Raw genomic sequence first — 17,108 nt, forward strand, 5'->3', positions numbered from 1 at the left:
GCCCTGAGCTAACATCCGTGCTTGTCTTCCTCTACTTTATATGTGGGACGCCTACCACAGCATGGCTTGCCAAGCGGTGCCATGTCCGCACCTGGGATCTGAACCAGCGAACCCCAGGCCGCCAAAGTGGAAAGTGTGCGCTTAACCACTGCGCCACCGGGCTCGCCCCCTTAATGTTTTTAAGAGACCAAAAAGTTTGAGAACTGCTATTCTAGTTTGTGAATTCTTTTGTCTTATCTCTTTATGGTACTTGTTGAGAACACTTCAAAATCCTTGGTACCAAAGCACATTTTTCTAGGTTAACAGGAACCTGAATTATATACCCTTAACAAAGTATCACAGTACTCCTCTCTTGGGCAGCCTGACTGAAGTGTGAGGCACAGAAGTTGACTCAGCAGATTCTTATTTTAAAGATGAGAAGTCATATACCCTTTGTCCCAATTTCCTCTCAGTAAAGTAGAAGTAATGTTTCTGACCTACCTGTCTCTGGCATTGGCAGGCTAACAAAGAATATTTTACAAGGCTTTTGAAATACTTTTGGAAGAAAAACTGTGATGGAATCTGATGGCTGGTTGAAAGCTTATCATATTACTTATTTATAGATGTTACTGGGTAAAAAGTAGAAGAAATTCCACGTTACCTCCAATAAGTATCAATGTAGACCTCGGAGTCATCTTAGATTTCTTGTTCATCAACACATAATGACGATGTAGTGGGTAAATAGCTTGCTCTGGGGAAGGTACCAGAGACAAATACTGTAGCTCACTTTGAATGCTTTCATGGCACCATTCTAAACGTTACCCCAGGCATTGACTACACACTGGAAGAAAGATTGCTGATCTGTGCTAAATCAAAGTGAAGCCCTGAATATTTTTGAAAATGAGGCTTTTTGAGTATCCTTAATATAAAGTGATGAGTTTAGGAGAATTTAACTCTATTGAGACTATTTTAATTGGCTAGTAACTTAAATTTGTTACGTTATTTATCCTTATAGGTAAAGAAGAACCCAGTCCAGGATAAAAGTTTGATGCCAGGAGATGATTTTGGTTTTATTCCTGAGCCACAAACAGCAGTTCATATTTCTTCAGGAGATACAATGAATATAACAATATCCAAAAGTTGTCTTAATGTTTTCAACAATTTAGCAAAGGTATGTTTGGTTTTTGCTTGGAATATTTCAAATGGAATTTTAAATTGAAACATATATGGAAACTAATCAAAATTAGTTTCTAAAAAATGTGTAGTTATAGTTTAACTTTTGAAAAATTTGCATTTTGCAAAAATTTTATTATAATATTTTGTTCCTTTTCAGGGTTTTTCAGAGGGCACTGCTTCTACTTTTGACTACTCTTTAAAAGACAGGGCTCCTTTTACAGTAAAAAATGCTCTAGGTGTTCCCGTTAAGGTACAGCCCAATCATAATCTCAGAGTAATGGGCTCCCCTGAGAAAAGTGGTATTTATGATGTTGATGCTGGTCAGAATTTGGAATTGGAATATGCCAGCGTGGAACCTTCACGTCAAGGAAAACTATCTATATTGAACCGTCAAGAAAGCTCCTTCTTCACTCTGACCATTGGTATGCTATATTTATTTTAGTTTAAGGGCATCTTTGGAATTGTTGGCATGGGCTTATTTTTGATAAAATATGAAAAGGATATTTTGCTGCAGATACCTTGGGAGATAAAATTTCTAAATAGTTGATAAACTCTTGTCTCTGGTTTTCACCCTCTAAACTTGAGAAAATTAAGCTTGATTAAGAATTACCTTAGAAAACTAGATTATTTCTATGCCCTTAAATAATGCAATATGTAGTATGCTTCAAAAAGGGTGGAAGTTCAATGAGGAGAGAAAATAACTATATTCAGAAGTCCTAAAATATTGACTGTTATCATCACCATTACAAAGAAGGTGCTGATTGCTATATAGTTGAAGAATAGGAACAAGTTGGATCTTGTTTGTTTTAATACATTCAAAACGCCAAGAGAAATTGTTTGGGGTGAAAAAAATTTGTAATAACTGGTTTCCTTTCTTTGTTAGTTTCTGTGCTTTAGAAAAGCATTTTGTGTAGTCATCATTTCTAGCCATGAGGGAAATAAATAAGAACTCTTGTTATTATTTCAAGGCACTGATGATTATTCTATATTACAGAAATATAGGTGAACTAATATATGGAGTGCTTCTCACTTATGCTTTGCCTTAGTACCTCATGGATATACAGAAGTTGGGAAAATCCCTGTTGCCAGACCTGGGCGGCAATTGTATAATGTCCGGAATCCCAATGCTACTCATTCTGACTCAGTCTTGGTACAAATTGATGCAACTGAAGGGAATAAAGTAATCACCATCCGCTCTCCTCTTCAGGTAATGCATTAAAGTGAATTGTATCCCTTTAAGTATATCAAGAAATATTAAATCATTTAGCTGAATATAGTAAAACTTTGTTAGGTCAGTACTGATTATTCAGAAATAAATACTAAGATTGAACTGGCTGCTATTTCCTGTCCACTTTGCTTTTGTACTATTCTTCATTTTAAATGTCTGATAAAGCAATCTCGTTAGTTTAAAGCCCATTTTTGTAGTCTCCTGGGTTTAAACTTAATGTTTGTCTATACCTTTAAAGATTCAAAATTGAGGAATATTATAATTATAGCTGGTTGTCAAATAGGATTACAGTCCACTCTCTTTGTGTATCACTTGGGATTGTATTTTTCAAGTACGAGTGAAGGGATATTGGAATGACCGCCCTCCCAAAAAGTTTAAGCATCTTAATCTGTATAAATATTTTCTTTTCTACCTTTAAGCCCCTATCCATTTTTCTTTTTCTGTGCATTATTACAGGTTTCAGTATATGGTCAGCAAAAGAACATACCTATAACATCAGATAGAAATGAAAGGATTTCAAATTTTGGCCATTGTTATCTCAGTTTTCTATTAGTTCCAGCCTATATCACATTGTAGTCAAGAACGAGCGTTGTACTGCTTTTCCTCACGTTTCCTTTGCTATTCTTTTCTGTTTAATCATATGGTGCATTGAGAAAAGGTTGTAATGGAGAAAATACTATGCTGAAATCTTCAAAGATTAATACATATTTGAAAGATAACATTATGTCCTAACAGTAAACATCAGCTTCTAATATGTAGAGCATGTGAATATCCTAATTTTCAACTGCCACTTAAAATTTTCAATAAACAATATAAACATCTTCCAATATTGGGCTTGAAAATTTCTAGATCTAAAAGTAAATGTGTACAGCTCACATTTTCCTTTTGAACTTCTGTCTTTTTAAACAACTTGTACGTCTTTTTATACAACAGATTAAAAACCATTTCTCTGTTGCATTCATCATTTATAAATTTGTTAAGAATGTTAAGCTGTTGGAGCGCATTGGAGTAGCCAGACCTGAAGAGGAGTTCCATGTTCCTTTAGATTCATATAGGTAGGTACTTCCTTGAATATACTAAGCTTTAAAAGGTTCATAATATATATTTTTAATTCTATGATTGCCTATATTCTAGAAAAAAATAACCTTATATTTTTATTATCTAAAGATATGTAAAAGACAGTTTTAAGACATGTATTTATAGAGAAATACATTTATATTATTACTAAATTTACCAGATGAAAATTTCTTGTTGTATATTTAATGTTTTAGAATTGTCCAAGACCTATTTTTATTAAATTGCCTTTGTATTTGAAATGACTTTTTTAAGTTATCATTGTTTACAGAGTGTTTTTTTCCGGTAAGTTCCTCCATGAGTTAGCTACATGACTTTGGACAATTTTCTTAACCTTTCTTGGCCTTGATTTCCTCATCTGTAAAAATAGTAATAGTAGTACTTACCTTGTAGAATTATCAAGAAGATTTAATGAGATTCTTTTTCTTAAGTTCTCAATACAAACTTTTTTCCCCACTCTGTTTTCTTTTTCTGTAGATGTCAACTGTTTATTCAGCCGGCTGGCATCTTAGAGAATCAGTACAAAGAATCCACCACTTATATTTCCTGGAAGGAAGAACTTCACAGGAGCAGAGAAGTCAGATGCATGCTGCAGTGTCCATCAGTAGAAATCAACTTCTTACCTCTCATGGTCAATACGGTTGCTCTGCCTGATGAATTAACCTATATAAGTACACATGGGGAAGACTGGGATCCAGCTTACATTATTCATCTTTATCCTACTCTCACTTTGAGGAATCTTCTCCCATATTCTCTAAGATATTTACTTGAGGTATGTCTGTTGTATTTTGTTTGACTTTTATTACTGCATGGAGTGAATTCTAGTTTTTTTAAATGGTCTGTTTAGTTGAGGTCAGTGTTTTATGTAGCATACTTGTAATGCTTTAATAATATTAATAATAGCAAAAACTGATACAGCATTTATGTGCCAACCACTGTACCATGTGCTTTAATGTATTAACACATTTAATTCTTGCAATAACCTACTGATGAAGTAGATACTATTGTTAGACCCATTTTACAGATGAGGAAACTGAGTAACAGAGGGGTTAAGTGACAGATCCAAGATCACACAGATGATAAGTTGTAGAGCTGGACTTTGAACCGAGACAGTTTTGCTCCTTGCTCTGTACCACCAAACTCTGCTGTATCTGCTATAGATTAAGAACTATAATAATTTCTTAATTAAGTAAAACTCCATTAGGTAAAGGATAGAAAAAAGCCAGTGAGAAAATATTTCATCTTAATTTATTCTAATGTTAATTTGAAATTCAACATTATTATTTGGTCCAGGTTTCTATTGAACTTAAAACTAATTACTATTTATCTTAAGAAATAATGGGGTGCCGGCCCAGTGGCGCAGCAGTTAAGTTCGCACATTCCGCTTCTCAGCGGCTGGGGGTTCGCCAGTTCAGATCCTGAGTGCGGACATGGCACTGCTTGGCACGCCAAGCTGTGGTAGGCATCCCCCATATAAAGTAGGGGAAGATGGGCACGGATGTTAGCTCAGGGCCAGGCTTCCTCAGCAAAAAAAAGAGGAGGACTGGCAGTAGTTAGCTCAGGGCTAATCTTCCTCAAAAAAAAAAAAGAAATCATATCCATAACAAAAAAGAAATAATGGGAAACATTTTCTAGTATGAAGTATAATCAATATTTTTAAATTTCCACATGCCACAACCTTTTAAAATACAAAAGTCTGGAAAGCATTTGGAACCTAAATTCATTCTTTTCTTTATCTGACACTGAGCCATCCCTGATTTGCGGAGATGAAAATTAATTAAATGAATTAAATAGTATTTATGTAAGGAAGCTTTCAGTAAGGAAGTTTGATTTATTATGTTGCTATTATTTATTTTAAAAATAATTCCACTTACTTAGATAGTGTATCAGAATAGTTTAATATCACTTCCTTATTCTATATATGGGCACCATTAGGCATAGTATGTGAATAGAAGATGAAGCTGAAGCCCAGGTAATTATGTGGCTCATTTAATGACATAGCTGTTAATAGACAACAGCCAGGGTCCCTGAATGCAGCCCTTTGATTCTTGGCACAGATCTGACTTTTTCTCAAAACTTACAGCCATGGGCCTACTAATGGCCAAAAGGCAATTTCTGCCTGTGGCTGTGATACAGTGTTTTCTTTTTAGTCCTTAGTGATTATTGGACATTCATAATATGTAGTATGCTTCATAGTACTTCATTGAAGACTTATCAATTAATCTGAATCTGGTAGGTTATTTAACATTTATATGAAATATCCATATTGCTATTGCAGATGTTTTTAAAAAATCACTAAGCAAATTTAGTTTCTGTTTGTTTGTTTTTAGGGAGCAGCAGAAACTCATGAGCTAGCAGAAGGCAGTGCTGCTGATGTTCTGCATTCGAGAATCAGTGGAGAAATAATGGAATTAGTTCTGATGAAATATCAGGGTAAAAATTGGAATGGACATTTCCGTATATGTGACACACTTCCCGAGTTCTTTCTTGTGTGTTTTTCTTCTGACTCTACAGAAGTAATGACACTCGACCTGTCAGTACATGTCAGGCGAATTGGCAGCCGGATGGTGCTGTCTGTCTTTAGTCCCTATTGGCTAATCAACAAGACTTCTCGGGTTCTCCAGTATCGTTCAGAAGATATTCATGTGAAACATCCAGCTGATTTGAGGGATATTATTTTATTCTCTTTCAAGAAGAAGAACATTTTTAGTAAAAATAAGGTATGTTTTTGTTGATATAACTAGTTAAAGTAGATAATTTCATAATCTGGAAACTCTAGAGTCATTAGCCTTCCCTAAAACCATGCTTACCTATTTGCTGAGTGCCATTGGTATAAATTAGGTCCAAGAAGACTTTTAAGGCATATGTAATCAAGTGGGATCTTAGGAACTAACAACAGTTTCTTGAGGCTGAGTTACTCTTTCCTTCAGTGCCCCTAGAATTAATTCTGTTCTTGAAGTACTGTTAGGTTGAAAGCTTGATTTTATGTGGTTTGCCAGTGACTAAATGGCATTTCAAAAGAGGGAACAGTTGAATTTGGCTTATGTTAACTGAACCCGCCTGTGTCTGAAGCTCTAAGCCAGGCCTTTGAGAGAGAAACCTAAAGCTTGGGCCTAGTCCTTGATGCTCTGGTCCCTTCTTTCCTTTTCAGACTCATGTCTTGATACTACTTGCCATGCACTTTCCCAAGTACTCACCTCTAGGCCTTTTGTATATGGTGCATCCTCTTCCCCTACTCTTTCCCTGTCTGCCACATTGTTTCTGGTTATCTGCTGTTCATCCTTTGGCATTCTGCTTAGGCTGGACGTGTGAAGGATTTTCAACCCTCTAAAGTAGGGCTAGATATCACATCCATGTTCTCTTAGAGCAGTGGTTCTCAAATTTCAGTGTGCATTGGAATCACCTAGAGGGCTTTTAAAACAGATTGTTGGTTGTACCCCTATAGTTTGATTCAATAGGTCTGGGTAGAGTCTGAGAATTTGCATTTCTAACAGTTTTCCTGGTGAGGCTGATGGTACTGGTCCAGGGACCACACTTTGAGAACCACTGTCTTAGAGTGTTGATTAATACATGGTATTGTAATTACCTGTTTATGTGTCTGACCTCTGGTTATCCTAAGGCTTTTTTTATAATGTAGTTGGGTGGGCAGAGGTTAATACAGGAGCACAGTTAGGTCTCTGCTCTAAAACTTTATCTAAATCCCATAGCCAGAAGTAAACTTTTTACTCTCTCACCTTCATAGCATTTTGTACCTGTTCTATGGCTCTGATCACATTGAGTCTTGCATCATAATTATTAGTATGTATTTCCTTTCTCTGTGTTTAGTTGGAAGCTCATTGAAGACAGGAACTGTGTTCTGTTGTCTTCCATTCTGCTTATCACAATGCCTTTCATTTAACATTTGCTGAATAATTGTAAAGGCATAAATTTATATGCTAAAACTTTAAGAATTTGTTAGCTTAATATCATAAGTCTAACACTGGAAAATATCATTTTATAATATAAATCTTTTTAAAACAGCAGAGGATCTTATTGGTATAGATCTTTAAAATCACTGTATTCATTGTATGGGTGAATGGAAACATCAGAGTTCTGCTTTGATTGTATTGGCCCTAGAGTTTCTGTGGTTCTGTTACCCATTTGCAATATGACTTTGATTGTATTTTTATTTGTCCCATGATACTAAATAAACTTCTAGTTGTCTAGCAACTTTCCATCAAATAAAATTAATATAGCCTTTTAGGTTTCTTATATGATGGTATGTGTTCTCTGGTGTAGGTACAATTAAAAATTTCAACTAGTGCCTGGTCCAGTAGTTTTTCATTGGATACAGTGGGAAGTTATGGGTGTGTGAAGTGTCCTGCCAACAATATGGAATACCTGGTAAGATTCTGCTTGCTTCTTTACATTTGACTTCATTCATATTTTTTTCAGTTCAGTAAACTAGCTAGATCCTAAGGGGTACAGAAATTTGAATTCAAAGTATTATGTGAATGACTGTTATCTCTTTACAAATTTCTATGGCCATTAGTAGCAAAGTGAAACATGAATCTGTCAAAGTTTAAGATGGTGAGGTAAATCCATCCAAGTAAGCAACTTGATAAATATTAGTGTATACTAGAATCCTCATTCCGTACCACTCTGCCAAATGTTTCTTAAATCTGATGGTGAAAATGTGAATAATCTGATGCCAGTTTGCCTGTTTTATTACCACTTTGAAATTTTTATCTTATTTTGTTAACAGCAGAGAATAGGAAAGCAGCAAAACCTGAACCTCTGTACTAATTATAAAACAATCTATGTTTGAAATGTTAAAAAGTAAAGAATACAAATAAATTAAACCTGTTATTATAAGTTATCATTAGTTAAATTACTGATTGATAATTCTTGAATTGATTTCTGGTGCAGCCAAACTAAATAACCAAAACTTTTTTCTTAGAAGATCATCACTAGTGAAATATGGCTTATAGTAATTTATTTAAGAAATCTTATTTTAAAATATTTTAAGAAATCTGTTTATGAATGGGGTATGTGTGTGTATATTTCAGAGAGCCTGTGTAAAGTACTAGGAAATGATAAGTTTGTTTCCTTTCCAAAGGTTGGTGTTAGCATCAAAATGAGCAGTTTCAATCTTACTCGAATAGTTACTCTGACTCCCTTTTGTACCATTGCAAACAAGTCATCGTTAGAACTAGAAGTTGGTGAAATTGCATCTGATGGTTCAATGCCAACTAATAAGTGGAACTATATTGCTTCCTCAGAGGTAAAATTTTCCTTTCCTACAACTGGCTCCTAAAATGTACAAATAAATATAGACATATAAATAAGAGTTGCATGTACTTATCTCTTTGTCCTACTTCCTTTGCAACCATATTTGTGTGTTAAAATATGACAGCCAACTTTGAAGGACTTTTCTTTTGCATTGTAAGCATGTGTTAAAAAAAGAACAAAATTGTTGATAAATATTTACCACTATCCCAGTCTAGACAGTTAACACTCATTTTCTGGTTCTTCATATATGTATAGAATGTGGATATGTACTGTGAAAAGTACATAAAGATAATATACTATGTGTTGTCTGAGTAGGCAAGATAATATCTCTGTATTCAAGGAGCATATAATCTTGGAGGGCTTAAGACTTGGATAAATTAACACATGGAGAAAAAGATAATGTGTGCCGTTATAGGTAGTTGTAGACTTTCTGAATAGATGAGCTGGAAGTTTTCTTGATAATTGATTAAAATTCAACCCTTCACTTTATGGAGAAGAAAATTGAATCTCATACTTTTCTAAGGTCGGTAAAGTCTTGGAAGTTGAGATCATTGTGGTCTAGATTAAAAGGGAAACGTAGAAGTGGTGGGATTTGAACTAAACTTCAGTAAGATTTGAGAAGATGAAGAGAATGAAGGAAAGGAGGGGAGAGGACATGTGCAAAGGCAAATAGCGTTAGTGGTTGCCTTTGCATGAGTTTTCAACCAAACCAGCTGACCTTAAGGATAGAATCATTCTTCTATATGTCTCAAAAAAAAAAAAGATTCTAAAATTATTTCTAAAAATACTTAGCAAGATGCTTAAGAGGAAGGATTCCAATTACAATACAGACAAATTTAAAGTTCTAAGAGTCATGGGCTTTCCAAGGCATTTAGAATGATCTCTGTAGACTTGACAACAAATAAATGCTCATTATCTTCTTGTCTTTGATGTGGGTCTGATAACACTAGTATTTTTGTTCAGAAATGGAATTTACTCAATATTCTATAACAGAGGGACATTTTATATTTTATTAAGAACTAAAATCTCAGTTTTACAGATAAGAAAACTGAGGCTCAAAGAGATATATGATTGAAGATTAAACAGCTTAGGAAGATAGCGTCAGGACTTCCAGCAACATCTGTGGTGTTCTCTCCTCTGCCTTCAATTGTCTTTCTGGTTACCTAGGATAAGATACTATGTGAAATAATTCATAGTGTATTAAGGAATTAAAATGGGATGTGCATAAAAGCAAATGTTATTAAGATTATAGTCTTTAAACATTCAAGATATTTGAGGCTTTCGTAATAAGTTCTTCAGTTTCTCATATTGTAATTGTTCCATAAGTACATATAGACTAATATCTATATTCTTCTGATTGAGTTTCTTTGATTTCATAAATAGTCATTATAATGTCAGTAAACTTAGTATGAGATGTGGAGGGAATATTTTAAGAAACCTAGTAATAAATGGCTCATGATCAGTTTTAGAATTGAAAACTTAATTAGCCACTGTCTTATTTATACTACAGTATTGTTTTAAGACTGATTGTTAACTTTTCTATTTTCAGTGCCTTCCATTTTGGCCTGAAAATTTGTCAGGCAAACTTTGTGTGCGAGTGGTGGGCTGTGAGGGATCTTCCAAACCATTCTTTTATAACCGACAGGATAATGGCACTTTACTGAGCTTAGAAGATCTGGTAAGTTTTCATGTTTTAAAATAAAATGTCTTTGATTTTTAAAATTTGCTTTATTAAAACATGCTATAAAATCTACTGGTACTTATTTGAAGGTGCTAATATATCAATATATAGTGCCATGTATATATTTGTAAGAGATCAGAGCCCATGTGCTTTTCAGTAAGAACGTAAGAAAACGAACTTTTTCTGTCTACATAATTTATTGAAATTCCAAATGTAAGGTCAGGTTAAACCAGTACCTCAAACATGCTTTTTTTTCCCTACAATAGAACGGGGGTATCTTGGTGGATGTAAACACTGCTGAACATTCCACTGTCATAACCTTTTCTGATTACCATGAGGGATCTGCACCTGCTCTGATAATGAACCACACACCATGCGGCATCCTCACATATAAACAGAGGTATGAAAAAAAGTGTTCATGGAAAGTCTGATTTGCTTTTACTGATCCACAATCCCTTCTAGGAAACACTTGGGGCTAGAAGTGTTTCACGTTCCAATTTCAGAAAGGTAATATGGAACACATGCTGTTATTGCTAATACCCTCAGGTTTTGAGACAATACTCTAGTCAAACACGTTAATATTTTTGTAGCAAAACATGAATATTCATAGTAGGTGGGATAAATAAAAATTATTAGTAGTCTCACATCAGTTCAGATCAGGTTTTGCTGCCAAATGACCTTTGACACCAGACTTACAGAAAAATGTTTGGACTTTTGGAGCTTTTAAATTTCAGTATTGCATATATGGAATTGTGAACCTGTTTAAGCATTGTCTTTCTTTTGTAATCTGATAATGCTTGGTGAACCTCTTCCTATAAATCTATATCTAGTTTTTTTTTTTGGTAGGGATAGTAGAAGATTAAATGAGAGGACACGGAGTAGATGGTGGTATTGAATATATAGGACAGGATGATAGGAATTTCGTTGTGTTGGCCTGTGCTGTCATTTGGCTTGGATGATGCCATTATTTAATGATATAACAGATAATTTTAGACCCTTAAAATATGTAATATTGTATATTTCAAAGAATTATTATAAATATGTAAGATGTTATTTTAAATAAATAATTCTATATATATAAATAACTTTAAAAGCACAGATTGGGATTGAAACCTAATTGGGTTACTTTTTTTTTTAAGTTCTCTGGAAAGTGTTTTGTATTATATGGACCAATACTTCTTAAACTTTAATGATCTATTTTAAGATCTCCTGGAAATCTTGTTAAAATGCAGATTCTGATTGAGTAGATTTTAGGTGGGGCTCAGGATTTTGCATTTCCAGCAAGCCCCTAAGTAATGCTGATGTTGCTGGTCCACAGACCGCACTTTGAGTAGCAATGATATGGATCCAATTTTTGGTGTTTTTTTCTGAGACTCATATTTCTTATGTATTGCATTTGATTAAAAAGCTTAAATTTAAGCACTGAGTGAAGTTCTTCTGCTACTAAAGAATTTACTGTTCACAACCGTTTCTACAGTGCACTCTTACCAGCCTTAAGTGGTAATTAAGTGGACCCTTAATTAATTTCACTGGTCTGATCTTGCCTGGATCAATTCAGAGTACACTGCAACTTCAGAAAGGACAATATTCTGTTCCCTCAAGCTTCAAAACCATTAGCTTATTGGACATTTTAGGGTATTTATTTTTAGGTAGAGTTGTGTTTTATTAACAAATGCAATTTTACAATATTTTTATACCCGTCTCCTCCTCAGTAAACCACAGGTCTGGGTTTCTCAAGGCCAAGATATTTTCATCTTCCCTCTGTCGGTTGTGTTTCAGTGGGTCACAGGAAGAAGTAGAATTGCAGCCAAGACAAGCTCGACTTTTTGCCTGGGCAGATCCTACTGGTACCAGAAAATTGACATGGAAATATGCAGCAAATGTTGGGGAACACGATCTGTTAAAGGTATTATTTGATGTGAATGAGTGTTGTATGATGGCCTGATGGCAAAGGAAGTAGACAGGCTCGCTTCACACAGACATCTTTGTCCTCACTGAACTAACAATGAATTGGAAGTATTTTCAAAATAAGTTACTTTTGGCCTTTAGATTGCAGGTAGTTCATACCAATATTTTATCGTAGATCACTCAGAATAATATATTTACAATGTGAAATATAGACCTGCTTCATATTGACCATAAAGACCAGTAAAGTACTTTTTTATTTACCTTTTTTTAAAAGGAAGGAATTTTAAGGCTAAGTGAAAAACAACTTTATTTTGGACGTATGTATACCATTATTGGCTGTGAGGTTTTTAGACATTTTCCCCATCAAGGCCATGTGTTTTGTTAATTAAAGGAGTCTGACAGTATGCAAATTATCCAGTTTAAGAAATTTAATGAAATATTTATTTAAACAATATTTAGGTAGCTAAATTAATCAGATATATTATTTCTTAGACTTTGGGAAGGGCTTAAGAATTCATCTACTAGCCTCCCTCTAATATAGGAATTGCTCCTGCATTGTGATAGATCATCTAATTTCTATAGAAATATATTCTGTCATGAGAAGTTCATACAGTATGATATTCAATTGTCTGATAATGCCAGTTGTTAAAAAAGCTTTCTTGACTTTTGCCTTAAAATGGTAATTGGCCAACGGTGACTTAATTATTATTTCCTATATTCCCTCTGAAATACCCATGAAAGAGATAAAGACTTAACCACTTCTGAAACACCAGATTGATAGTTCTCTGTTATGAGATTCTTGGAGTGATTTTCACCATAATAATTCGATGGAGCTCTGTTGGCTTACTTGTGCTTTACTTTTTGCAATAGAGAAACCCTCAGAGTTTGTAAGAGGCTTACATTCCCTGTCGCTATTAGCTCCCTGGCACAGAGCAACAGGAGCTCTACCGGGGGTCCCTGCACTACGCTGGTATTATTTCCCCTCTCCTCACATTTAATCCTACTCAGCAACCACAGCTCCCAGAAAGTAGTACACAGACACGAGAGAGAGAGAGTGGGAATGACATCCTGGAGGAGGCAATTAAGGTCTGTATATTGAGGCAGATTCAGAAAGAATCATGTTAATAGTGTATGCAGGGACTGGCAGGTTTTAATGTTTTTCTTCCATTTAGTGTTAGAGAACCAGGCAGTAGGGTGAGTAGGTAATTGCACCTCAGTCAGCAGGATGATCTGCCAGGTTATGAAAATTGAGCTAGAAGTAAGGCAGTTGCCCATTTCCTTGTTGACTAAGTTGATCTGAGAAGGGAGTTCTGCTCAACCCAGGTGGACTTGACAAGGGAGTTCAAAGAAAATCCATATATTACTAGCAAACACTAGGTCTGAACAGATCTTTCCTCATTAAGTTTGAATAAACAGGAAAAAAACAACATGGGGTTTCTGAAAAAAATACTTCAGGAGAAAAATGTAGCCTTATCCTGTAGATTCAGAAGGGTGATTATACCTCTGAAAAATTTTATACTATAGGTGGACCAGAAGAAAATTTTCAAAATGTATGCCTGGCATCCTCACCTAAGTTATAAAGATGTGACAACTATGAAATAGGAGAAAACGTGGTTAAAGAGAGAACAAAGTGACAGGGGAGTGGGGGAACGATATATTCTTTGTATATGATACTTACACCATTTAATCTTAAGTTTTAATTAGAGAAATATAGATTAAAGATTATGATTTTTTTAAAAAGCTGTTAATTAGTAGAACTAAAATCAGTGATAAAAGAATTTTAAAAGAATTGAGAAAATGAAAATAAAGAAAATCTTGACCTTACAGTAAAAGAAGGAAACCTAATGAAGTATATAAATAAGTGACAAGTACCTTTCATTGAGTGTATGTCATGTGTTAATGCTTTTCATATATTATCACTAGTTCTTATGATTGAACTTAGAACTGCTCGTTAGAATTCAAAAACGGGTCTGTCTGACTTTACCGTCCATGGACCATGCTTCCCACCAGTTATGTCAGTAAATGAAAATGGTTTAAATTCTCCAATTAAAGGACAAAAAACACTCAGATTAACTTAAAAAATACCATCTAACTATATGCTACTTACAAGAGATCTGTCTTAACCAAACTAACACAGAAAGTTACAAGCATGAAGAGATGGTAAAGATTTAACAGGCAAACAGAAGTAAAAAGAAAGCAAAGTTGTTGATTTTAATTTCTGAACAACTGTAATTCAAAGCAAAAACCATTAAATAGAGTATGGTAATATGACAAAGAAGGCATGATAGCCATAAACTTTCATGCAACGAGTAACACTGTGTCAAAATATGTAGTTTAAAAGGCTCGAGGTCAGTTGAAACACAGTTACCTCAGGATATTTTAACACACCTCATTTAATTTTTAACAGATCGAATAGATAAAAAATAAATAGGATTAGAGAGTATTTGAATAATAACTAAGATAGAACCAAGATACATATCAAATTTTGTGCTTTACAAAGAGAGAATTCACCTTGTTAATAGGTATCTGAACTATTTACTAAATTTGATCACTTAATAGAGTAAAAAAAAGAACGATAGGCTACTTTGACACATGTTAAAAGCAACAGATTAAAGAAAAGCAATAGGTAAATTTTAAACAACAACAAAACTCAACTATTCCTATGCTCATGGTAAATCCTTTATTTGTTTTTTGGGTTTTTTTCAAGAAAGCGTAAGATGAAAAGCACATAGTAGGTACTTGTACTGCCTGTTGGAATGAACTGTTGTTATATTTATCTTAAGCCCAGAACAACGAGGAATCATCATTTTCATCTCTGAAAACACCAAATCAAGCCTCATATTTTTAAGTGCTATTTGAGACCTTCAGCTGCAAAGGCTATTCTTAGTGAAACTTAGTACAAACTGATCACCATACTTTCACTATTTAACGATGTGATTTATGTAAATATTTGCAATGTTATAAGTTATTAGAACATAAAAATAAACTATGTTAGTTTTGCTTGACGTTACTGTTCTAATAAACTTCTAAAGCATTCTGTTCTCCATTTTGGACAAGTAGGCATTTTATGGCATTGGTGTGGTTAAAGGATACTCTTGTTCTTGCTGGGTGCCCTTTGAGCACTAACTAGGTAACTCAAACTAAGGTAAAAAAAAAAAAAAAATAAGCACTATTAATCTTTGTTCTTGCTTGAAAAAATTGGTGAGTATGTTTTAAAATAGATTATAACTTTAATTTATATCATTTTGATGGCTAGAGTTTTCTAATTTATAGTCATGCTTTTTAAATGTTCTCGGTGTAGTTCAATTTTATGTAATAAAAACTTACTGATTGTGAGTTTAATATAAAGTCTCTCTTTTCCCCAGGATGAATGTGGACAGTTTGCATATGACGCAAACATCCAGATACACTGGGTATCATTCCTGGATGGGCGCCAGAGAGTTTTGCTTTTCACTGATGATGTGGCCCTGGTTTCCAAAGCACTGCAAGCAGAAGAAATGGAGCAGGCCAATCATGAGATAACCTTTTCTCTTCACAGTCTGGGACTTTCACTGGTTAACAATGAAAACAAGCAGGAAGTTTCATATATTGGCATAACCAGGTATGGAAGAAGGAAGATAAGGCATCAGAAATCTTTAAAAGACGTTGAGTTCATAATATCAGATTTGATGAGAGTAAACAGATAGCTGTTCTGATTTTGATATACTGTACATTCTTTCAGCACAACTTACTGAATAGTTGTTTTCATTGCTAGTTGAAAAGCCCCTAAAATAGAAAGATGACTAAGATAATATAATGTCTTTGCTCTTACAATTCTCATTTTCAGTCAGTGGGGAAGAAAGAGGTTTGGTTCTTTCTTTGTTTGTTGTATGTATTTTTTAAAATGAGTAATAAAAACACTGAGAAATGATACAAAGTATTTACATGTGAGTGGAAAGACAAAGGTAGAAGCAGCTATCTGTTCTGTGCAGCAGAGACTGGAGGAGCTGGCATGGCTTGGGAAGCTGACAATGAGTCAGATAAATGGGAAAAAAATTTTCATCGAGGAGGCAATATTTGACATGGCTACATAATCTGTAGTGGGTGTTTATTTAGAACTTTTTAATAGTGATGGGACCAGTTATTTTCTCTGGTTCTGCTTATATCTGTGTAAGAAAAATATTTGAATTTATTTATTTTTGTTTTTTGGGTTTTTTTGGTGAAGAAGATTCTCCCTGAGCTAACATCCATTGCCAATCTTCCTCTTTTTTTGCTTGAGGAAGTTTAGCCCTGAGCTAACATCTGTTCCAGTCTTCCTCTGTTTTTTGTATGTGGGATGCCTCCACAGCATGGCTGATGAGTGGAGTAGGTCCAAGCCTGGGATCCGAACCCACAAGCCCTGGAGGCCAAAGTGGAGCATGCAGAGCTTTAACCACTCGGCCACAGGCTGGCCCCTATTTTGTTTTTTTTAATCACACTAACGGGTAAAAGACTCATTCTTTTTTGAAGGCTGATGGGTGGAATGGTTGTTACCATGTACAACTAGCATAGATCTATCCATAAGCATGTGTTTAGTAAAATAAAAAGTTAAGTAAAGAAAAAGATCAGGTATGTAATGCCCTTTGCATAACACCTAACAGATTACAGGTTCTATAAATGGTATTATACATTCCATTAATATAATGTTAATACATTTATGTATATATGAATAATATATTCTTTTGGTTATACATTTCAGTATCGTATAGTATTTTTGAAACTAAATATGAAGATCATTTTTAAGTCATATAAATCCAGGTTTCTCCACTCTCT

General features: G+C 34.4%; 1 protein-coding gene across 5 annotated transcripts in view; it reads left to right on the plus strand.

The window, feature by feature from the left end:
* Positions 1-17,108, plus strand: part of VPS13C (vacuolar protein sorting 13 homolog C) — a 171,405-nt gene that overhangs the window by 119,024 nt on the left and 35,273 nt on the right. For all 5 annotated transcript variants that reach the window (XM_070500542.1, XM_070500550.1, XM_070500557.1 and 2 more), the window contains 12 exons: positions 995-1,150; positions 1,313-1,577; positions 2,202-2,362; positions 3,317-3,438; positions 3,935-4,229; positions 5,788-6,177; positions 7,736-7,840; positions 8,556-8,720; positions 10,278-10,406; positions 10,676-10,809; positions 12,189-12,315; positions 15,683-15,918. In XM_070500542.1, coding sequence (XP_070356643.1) covers positions 995-1,150; positions 1,313-1,577; positions 2,202-2,362; positions 3,317-3,438; positions 3,935-4,229; positions 5,788-6,177; positions 7,736-7,840; positions 8,556-8,720; positions 10,278-10,406; positions 10,676-10,809; positions 12,189-12,315; positions 15,683-15,918 — 2,285 coding nt within the window. The remainder of the gene's footprint in view (positions 1-994; positions 1,151-1,312; positions 1,578-2,201; positions 2,363-3,316; positions 3,439-3,934; positions 4,230-5,787; positions 6,178-7,735; positions 7,841-8,555; positions 8,721-10,277; positions 10,407-10,675; positions 10,810-12,188; positions 12,316-15,682; positions 15,919-17,108) is intronic.

Source organism: Equus asinus, chromosome 2 (genome assembly GCF_041296235.1).
Source record: "Equus asinus isolate D_3611 breed Donkey chromosome 2, EquAss-T2T_v2, whole genome shotgun sequence".
Classification (NCBI taxonomy): Eukaryota; Metazoa; Chordata; class Mammalia; order Perissodactyla; family Equidae; genus Equus; species Equus asinus.